General features: G+C 41.8%; 1 protein-coding gene across 1 annotated transcript; it reads right to left on the bottom strand.

The window, feature by feature from the left end:
- Positions 1 to 829: 829 nt before the first annotated feature.
- Positions 830 to 8,361, bottom strand: LOC129706807 (acyl carrier protein, mitochondrial-like). Its single transcript, XM_055651310.1, has 5 exons — positions 8,137 to 8,361; positions 5,109 to 5,231; positions 3,435 to 3,522; positions 2,380 to 2,505; positions 830 to 985 (listed from the first exon to the last, which is right to left on the bottom strand). The coding sequence occupies exons 1-4, from the start codon at positions 8,356 to 8,358 to the stop codon at positions 2,414 to 2,416; spliced, it is 525 nt and encodes a 174-aa protein (XP_055507285.1). The 5' UTR covers positions 8,359 to 8,361; the 3' UTR covers positions 830 to 985; positions 2,380 to 2,413.
- Between the last annotated feature and the right edge of the window lie 848 nt (positions 8,362 to 9,209).

Genomic DNA, 9,209 nt, shown 5'->3' with positions numbered 1-9,209 from the left:
GAGATTTGTAATAGAAAATATCACAGTGCAGTTAAAGTGCACATTAATAAAGGCCATTTTTATACATTTTGGTTTCACCATGTGGAAATTACAGCAGCATTTATACATAGTGGGACTATGTATAAACACAGCTGTAATTTCTACATGGTGAATCCAAAATGTATAAAAATACCCTTTAATAAAATCCGATAATGTGCCCTTTAACCACGTGTGATTTTTTTCTATTACAAATCTCAAATTGTGGCGTACAGAGGCAAATAAATAAATCATGGGTCTTTGTCCCAAATATTATGGAGGGCACTGTAGCACAGAAACAAAATACCAATACCAATTTAACTTTGTTACTCTACGTAGCTTTGCCCAATAATGGACTTGCACTCCCCAGGAATATAGACTGAAGGCAACTTAATTAAAGTTAAATTAAAGTATAGTGATACCTGTCCTGAACTGTATACTAAAATGAATTTCACTGTATCTCAGTACATGTGACAAATACAGATCCATTGAACCATTAAAAGTTTGAATTTTGAATAGAACAGAGGAACTAAGCAGAGGGAGGGTTATTCCTGCTGAGAGAGCAAGAGCCGGCACATCCAGGAAATAAAATAGGAAACACACTGAGAGTGGTATAAATTTGAAAGTTTTACACAAAAACCCAAGGTATAGTAAATATAGGATGGGATACAGATTAAAACCCTCAATGAATGGCAGAATTTAAGGTAGTTAATTCCTTCCCTCCTCCCATTTCTAATAAATCATAACCACTGTTGCTCATTGATCTAGGATTCATTGTGTCAGATTGATCAGATTAATAAACAGCAATACATGCTCAAGTCGTCAATAGTAATTTATTTTCTGAAATCAAATAAAGGTTGAAGAATGTGAAAAATCACCATCTCAACAAACAACAAAAGCCGCAGTAGCACGTTGTACTTCAAGCACTACCGACATCTTGGGTGTGTCACATACTTCCGACAGCTAGTACCTGCAAAAGCAAAACACTGGTTTCAGAATCTTTATGTTATTGTCTGTAATTTTTCCAAAGATGTCACTGATCAGTTTACAGAGTATTGATTCACACAGGCTTTTCCTTTGTCTGTGTTAAGTTAGCTGAGCATGGATGGGGAGGGTCTGTTAGCGTACGATAGAAAGACTGGATAGACTTGGTTTATACTCTCTAGAATTTAGGAGATTGAGAGGGGATCTTATAGAAACTTACAAAATTCTTAAGGGGTTGGACAGGCTAGATGCAGGAAGATTGTTCCCGATGTTAGGGAAGTCCAGGACAAGGGGTCACAGCTTAAGGATAAAGGGGAAATCCTTTAAAACCGAGATGAGAAGAACTTTTTCACGCAGAGAGTGGTGAATCTCTGGAACTCTCTGCCACAGAGGGTAGTTGAGGCCAGTTCATTGGCTATATTTAAGAGGGAGTTAGATGTGGCCCTTGTGGCTAAGGGGATCAGGGGGTATGGAGAGAAGGCAGGTTTACCGAGTTGGATGATCAGCCATGATCATATTAAATGGCGGTGCAGGCTCGAAGGGCCGAATGGCCTACTCCTGCACCTAATTTCTATGTTTCTATGTACTATAGCTGACCTACACACTGCGCAAGTATTGGTGTCTAACTCAATATAATAGGCTCCAGAAGAGATATTTTACTTGATCCTCTTTAAAACAAAATCATTCATGGTCATCACCAGTACTTGTATTTATCTCACGTTAGAAAGTGGTGGCTTGTAGTAACAATCTTTGTAACATTTCTGATGGCAATTAACATTCATAAACTTTGCAGAGATGTACCAGTCAGATTTTTCAAAGACGGCAATTTCCTTCTCCAAGGAAAATCACTGAATCATGCTTTCATAGTAGCTCTGGTGTTTTGTGCTTTCTATTTCAGGTACTATTTATTCCAGATTTATTTATTGAACTGAATTTACATTCCTTAACTACTACATTTAGATTTGAACTTGTGTTTGCAGATTATTAACTCACAATGCTATTGTTCCACTGGCTTCTTGTACATTGTCATATCATGGCCATGACTTCATGCAGAGTCATATTGAACAATTCCTACAAAGGACTTTTTCTAGTATTGGGAGCTGTCAAATCCCAACCTCCTCTCAATCTGAAGACTAGCTCCAAACATAGCAATTCTTCTGACCAAACCCCTCACCACTCCCATCCATCCCACAGCAATAACAAATAGATATCTTCTGTAATAAAACTCTACAAATGTCATTGCATTATTTCTGACCAAGGGATCTGAGAGAACAAATTAATATTTCCCTTGCCCCTCACAGCTCATGTGACTGAAGACAGATTAATGTGACTTTGTGCACATTGCCCCTCCCCTTTAATTAGACAAATGAAATCTCTTACCCTGCAATGATTCTCCAGGAACAAAGAAACACATTTATTCATACACATCTTTTTTGTTGGCGATGTAAGTTACAATCTCTTCCAGCGTCATTAATTTTTCTGCATCTCCATCTGGAATCTCAAACCCTGCAATAGATAGAACAGAAGATTAGTGGCCCTGGAGACTGGTTTTATCAGCGTTATTTATCACCAACATACCAACACTGTACAGCGTTACGTTTTGCCAGATATCCATCAAGTACCCTGGAGTCAACAGCTGGCCATGCCAATCTAAGTGGTAATACATGTGGTAACACCTGTGGTTGTGAGCTGCTGCCAAAAGAACATTGGGGAAATGCTGCACCTGCACAGATACTGTACGCTACACCCACTTTGCATGGTGGAGGGAGTGAACATTCAAGTAGTAGATCGACTGCTATCAAGCAGATTCCTTTGCACAAGTTTCTCGGCTGCAGCCAACCAGGTTCATGGATGCTGACCCATTCCACTCCTAATTTGCCTCTTGAAAATGGAGGAAAGTCTTTGGGGGAGTCAAGAGGTGAGCTCCAAGCCCTCAGAATACCAAACCACCAAATATAATCTTTAATTGCCATTGTTGTAAGCATTGATGTGGCTTGTCAGAAGGTTTATGTTGTGTGCTGCTGGATAAGGTAAGTGAGGGAGATTCAGTCTTAGCACTGATATTAAATGAATGTTAGGGAGAGGCAGTCATTGCTGGGAGGTATAGAACAATGTTATATGCTACTCAGTCGCTCCCAAGTCTTGCTGCAAGAGGACACTAACTACTCGGTCATTTATGGGACGGAGCTCTGGTAAGCAGAAAGCCCTGGTCCCCAAAAGCATGTGCGTGTGCGTTAGGGTTAGAGTCAATGACTAGGTCTAGTATGACACATGACAACCAACCATTTGAACGTGGTATTGGAAGGCTCCTTGTTAGAGTTCATGCACCATAATGTAAATCACCTTATTCAGGGAAAGGGAACAGAATTTATAGGACACAAAAACAGCAATGATTGAAGCTTACAATCAGAGGCAAAGGAAGTAAGAATGCTTACCAAACTCATCTTCCATGGCCATAATGATTTCCACTTGATCCAAACTGTCCAATCCCAAATCTTTCATAAAATGGGAGCTTACCACGAGCTTTGAAAAGAGAGTAAACATTGTAAATATAGAGGGTTCCAGATGTGCACAAAAAAAACACTCACATGGAATCACTGGAGAGCTCTAGTCTAATTGACCAAAGATCACTCCAAGAATCATCAAACAAAAAAAACATTTCCCCCATATTTCACCAGCCTGTTGAATCTGTGCCAGCTCTCAGAGCAATTAATTCCTTCTAAAATATTCCCTCCCATATGACCACCAATTTACCCATCACCAATACTAGGGGTAAATTACAGTAACCAATGAATCCATCAACCAGCATATGTTTGTGATGTGGGAGGAAGCCAGAGTATGCAGGGGAAAACGCCCCGGGAGAACAATCAAGCTCCACGCAGATAGCACTAGAGGTTAGGAATGAACCCAAGTCAGTTAGCTGAGAGACAGTAGTTCTACCCATTAGACCACTTTGCTCTTTCCTCCTAATATAATTTGCCTTACTCATGGTTAGCTTCTGGGCGGAGGGCTAGAACTCATTCACCCTCACTGGCACACACTGATCACAGAGTGTAAGTCACAAACCAATTTTTTTTAAAAGCAAGGAGCAACGTTTCGGGCCGAAACCCTTCTTCAGTCTGAAGAAGGATCTCGGCCCGAAACGTTGCCCATCTCCTTCGCTCCATAGATGCCGCTGCACCCGCTGAGTTTCTCCAGCATTTTTGTGTACCTTCGATTTTCCAGCATCTGCAGTTCCTTCTTAAACAATAGTATGAACAGGTGATTGATGGCTTGTGGACAAAAGGCCCGTTTCCATGCTTTACCTCCAAACTCAAAACAATGCCAGCCCATGGCTGAACATTAAAAAGCATAAAATGATCTTTTGCAGAATCATTTAATGACATTACGTGACCAAAGCAAAAACAGCTGGTGCTGAAAATGTATAATGTCAGAAATGTTCAATGGATCAGATCAGGCAGCATCTATGGAGAGTTAATGATCAAGGTGATACGACCTTTTGTAGCCATTAGTTAGCTAACTGAGGTTCATGCTGTTACTCCCCCACCCCCTGATGTGGTGTATTATTTATCAGGGTTTGTCAAGTTTAAAAGTTAAATTTTTTCCTGTTAACCTTTGTAGAATTTAGGAGATTGAGAGGGGATTTTATAGAAACTTACAAAATTCTTAAGGGGTTGGACAGGCTAGATGCAGGAAGATTGTTCCCGATGTTAGGGAAGTCCAGGACAAGGGGTCACAGCTTAAGGATAAGGGGGAAATCCTTTAAAACCAAGATGAGAAGAACTTTTTTCACACAGAGAGTGGTGAATCTCTGGAACTCTCTGCCACAGAGGGTAGTTGAGGCCAGTTCATTGGCTATATTTAAGAGGGAGTTAGCTGTGGCCCTTGTGGCTAAGGGGATCAGGGGGTATGGAGAGAAGGCAGGTACGGGATACTGAGTTGGATGATCAGCCATGATCATATTGAATGGCGGTGCAGGCTTGAAGGGCCGAATGGCCTATTCCTGCACCTAATTTCTATGTTTCTATGTATTTTAAAACAAAAATATTTGCCATCATAATCTACAGGAAAATAAAGTACCCATCCCACGTATAAATATGTTTCCATACCTTATCAGGGTTAATTTTGTCATACAGTTTTAACACATACAGTACTCGCTCATGGATGCTGTCCAGTGAAAGAGGCGGCAGATCTCCATACTGACGACATGTCTGTGGGAATAAACTGCACGTCTGCAAATGAGAAAAACAAGTTGGTTTTAAACAGTCTGGGCTAATCTATGAATATATACATATACAGTGCCCTCCATAATGTTAGGGACAAAGACCCATCATTTATTTATTTGCCTCTGTACTCCACAATTTGAGATTTGTTACAGAAAAAAAATCACATGTGGTTAAAGTGCACATTGTCTGATTTTAATAAAGGCCATTTTTATACATCTTGGTTTCACCATATAGAAATTACAGTTGTGTTTATACACAGTCCCCAAACACCTGTCCGACAGATCAGAAAAACTCTTCTGGAGTCAGGTGTGGGTTTGCAAATGACCACTGTCCGCAGAAGACTTCATGAATAGTAATACAGAGGCTATACTGCAAGATGCAAACCACTTTTTCAAAGCTAAAAATTGATAAATTCTTGAGTGGCCAAGTCAATCACCCGATGTGAACCCAATTGAACATGACTTTTATATTCTGAAGAGAAAACTGAAGGGGACTCGCCCCCAAAACAAGCATAAGCTAAAGATGGCTGTAATACAGGCCTGGCAGAGCATCACCAGAGAAGACACCCAGCAATTGGTGATGTCCATGAATCGCAGACTTCAAGCAGTCATTGCATGCAAAGGATATGCCACTAAATACTAAACATGACTACTTTCATTTACATGACATTGCTGTGTCCCAAACATTATGGTTCTCTGAAATGGGGGGGGACTATGTATAGACACAGCTGTAATTTCTACAAGATGAAACTAAAATGTATAAAAATGGCCTTTATTAAAATCTGACAATGTGCACTTTTACCATATGTGATTGTTTTGATTACAAATCTCAAATTGTGGAATACAGAGCCAAATAAATAAATGATGGGCCTTTGTCCCAAACATTATGGAGGGCAATGTATGCAAAATTACATTGCAGCATTGCTCTGAAATATTCCAAAGATGAAACACTTTAATGTTATGAAATGCACAATTACAATCAATAAATTTACAGCCACACAAAAATACAGCCAATCCTCTTAATAGTTATTTGGAAGAGATGCAAACTGGAGTAACAAAAGAAAGTTGGAGCATATCCCTTAATTCCTGATCCAAAATATTAAATTGTTCTCTCTGACGGCACTGTCTGATAATATGAGGTTCAGGCTTTAGGGTTTATATTATAACCTTTTGGTAGTTGAACCACTACCCTTGGTTCTTAAAATACATGCACACTTGCACCAGCTTCTTCTCTGATGGGGGGGGGGGGGGGGGGGGGGGGGGGGGAGAGAGCCAGGAACAAGGGAAGGAGCACAACAGTAATGTGTTATTATCTAAAAAAAATCTTTAATTTAAAAAGAATGGGCGGCCGACATTGACTGCCGGATAAAAATGAGCCAGAACAGGAGGTAAACGTCCAACCTATCTGCAAACGGAATCTGTAGTTATCCCTCTACCAAAAATACTAAGAAACAGATCTGCACACTAACTTGACTGCTGAAAGTTTGACTACTTTCTCAATATTTGCTGTGATAAATTTATCATACATTTTGTATGCTGCACAGGGTACCACTCTGCCCTACAAATCGGGAGCCAAACCTAACTTACTCTTCCACCTATCAACTCTCCTGCTACCAGCTCAGTGCTGATTCTTACTTAACAGAGCCTACAATGCTTCCTTTGCGGCTCCCCTAGCATCCAGTGAAGGGCCAAATGAGGTGTTTGTCATGGGATTGCCCCAATCTAGTGTCTCCTACACTGGGCTTAACCATGCTGATCTAATTTCTGCCTAATCATGATAATCTTTCACTTCCTCACTTATCAAGTATTCTTCTACCGCCTTAGAAACATTTGGAGGCTGCATTCAGCTTTGACGAAACACATTTCCAACCGCCACAACCACAGGAAAAAAAAATCACCTCAACTGAATTATATGAATTAAAAGAATTTCACTGTTTTGCACTTGACAATAAAACACAATTGAACTATTGAAAATTAACTCCAAACTAGATTTTTCCACATGTAGAAAGAATCTCCTCAAATCTACTCTGTTGATCATTCAGTCACTCTTCACCTTTCATCCTAGAAAACTCATCCTACCGAACTTGTTGAATGGCAATGTAGCGCTCAAAGGGCGAAATATGGACCCCTGACCAACCTTTCTGCTCATGACAACCCTCCTATTCCAGGCATGCCAACTAAATCTTCTATGAACATTAAACTTCAAACGCATCAACATAATTTGGTAAATAAGGAACATGCAACATTGCTGGCATTGTCTTGCCAATTCTCCAAAGAAATGAAGCACCTTTGCATAAAATTCACCTGTGATAAATTTGTGAAGCACCAATGGGCAACAATAATGCTAGCTTGCCCCATCACTCTACATACCTACTACATACCTTATTTCTGCAAATCACTGTGAGAAAACAAATCTCTGCAATCTCTTACAATTTACATTTCCCACCAAAGTGGATAACTTCACAGTTTTTATACATTATATTCCACTTGGCAGATCTTTACCTGTTCAATTATCCTAATGCCATTGCAGCTACTTTATATCCTCTTCACAATTTACTTCACTACCCATCCATTCTGGAAGCTACTGTTATACTCTGTTTTGAATTCACGACCAAGCACTATATAAATGCAAGTTTAATTTCTTGCCTACATTGAAGATTTTGTAACATGATGTCCTGACCTTTGCAAATGACAGACGTAGATATCAGTGGGGGCTGATATCTACTTCTCCAAGTCTAAAGCCTAATTCCCCAAGTTTAAATCCTGTCTTTAAGGAATGGATTGCAGAAAATAAATGAGATTTTCTGGCTGGATTTAAGTATTTTAAACAGAAGTACGGCCCCGGGGTGACTGCTCCCGCCCACCAGCCAACAGCATCTGAAGTCTGCCCAGGTCAGACGCTGCCTTATTACCTGAGCCGGGTGCGATGCACCGGGTGGCTGCCTGCTAATAGCATGGAAGCAGTTTGCGCTGGCTACGGCCGGGAGCGGGAGCGGGAGCGGGAGCTGGAGCTGGGCCCGGAGACCCACGCCTGTCCTTGGCCCGCTCCAAGGTTGCGGCCACCGGCGCAGGCACCGAGAGAGCACACGCGCCGCCATCTTCCTGGGAATTCCAGCGTGCACCGCGGCGTGCATGCGCAAACCAGGCTGCGTTTCGGTGGCCCGCCACTGGCGGCGCAGCAGGGAGTGAGCTCAGCCGATCAGCGCAACCCCGCAGCCACAGGTTGTCTGTCCACGGACCTCCTGTGGGTGAGTCCTTGCACCAGGAGCACTTTGCATCAAAGATCCTATAGCAGAGGATCCGCTGTAGGATCTTTGCTTTGCATTAGACTACTCGAACCTACCCGCAGCCACAGATTGTCCATCGACCTGCAGGTGAGACCATGGAGGAGAATAAACTGGAGCAGGAGCACACATTGGATCCCTCGAACCTACCCATAGCCGCAGGTTGTCTCATGGACCTACAAGTGAGTCCATGGAGTAGGAATAAACTAAAGGTACACAAAGATGCTGGAGAAACTCAGCGGGTGCAGCAGCATCTATGGATCGAAGGAAATAGGCAACGTTTCGGGCCGAAACCCTTCTTCAGACTGAATAAACTAAAGCAGGAGCACACATTAGACATCGCAATTACGCCATTCAACGTTCACGCCTAATCCTCTACCTCAGCATCATTTGCTGGCTCTGTCTGTACATCGAACAGTTCGCCCATGAACATGGATAGGCACAGGAACAGATCCTTCAGCCCACAATGTCCGATGCCAATTTAAATGAATCTCCTCTGCCTGTATGTGATACATATTCCTCCATCCCTGCGTGTCCATGTGCCTATTCAAAAGCCTCCTCAATGACACTATGGCATTTGCCTCCACCACCACTCCTGGCAGCATGTTCTTGGCTCCCATCACCCTCTGTGCAAAAATATGTTCACGCATACCTCCTTGAAATTTTCCCCCTCATCTGGAAGCTGCCTTCTAGTCTTCGGA

The sequence above is a fragment of the Leucoraja erinacea genome, chromosome 20 (genome assembly GCF_028641065.1).
Source record: "Leucoraja erinacea ecotype New England chromosome 20, Leri_hhj_1, whole genome shotgun sequence".
Taxonomy (NCBI): Eukaryota; Metazoa; Chordata; class Chondrichthyes; order Rajiformes; family Rajidae; genus Leucoraja; species Leucoraja erinaceus.
Note: the sequence above shows the minus strand (reverse complement) of the source record. Positions and strands in the feature narration are given on the sequence as shown.

What these genes read in the sequence shown, in the direction of transcription:
- LOC129706807 (XM_055651310.1), bottom strand. Translation starts at nt 8,358, where the DNA reads ATGCACGCCGCGGTGCACGCTGGAATTCCCAGGAAGATGGCGGCGCGT. An exon ending in GTGCATCGCACCCGGCTCAG is followed by an intron (nt 5,232 to 8,136) that starts GTAATAAGGCAG and finishes TCTCATTTGCAG; the next exon opens with ACGTGCAGTTTATTCCCACA. An exon ending in ACAAAATTAACCCTGATAAG is followed by an intron (nt 3,523 to 5,108) that starts GTATGGAAACAT and finishes CTCTTTTCAAAG; the next exon opens with CTCGTGGTAAGCTCCCATTT.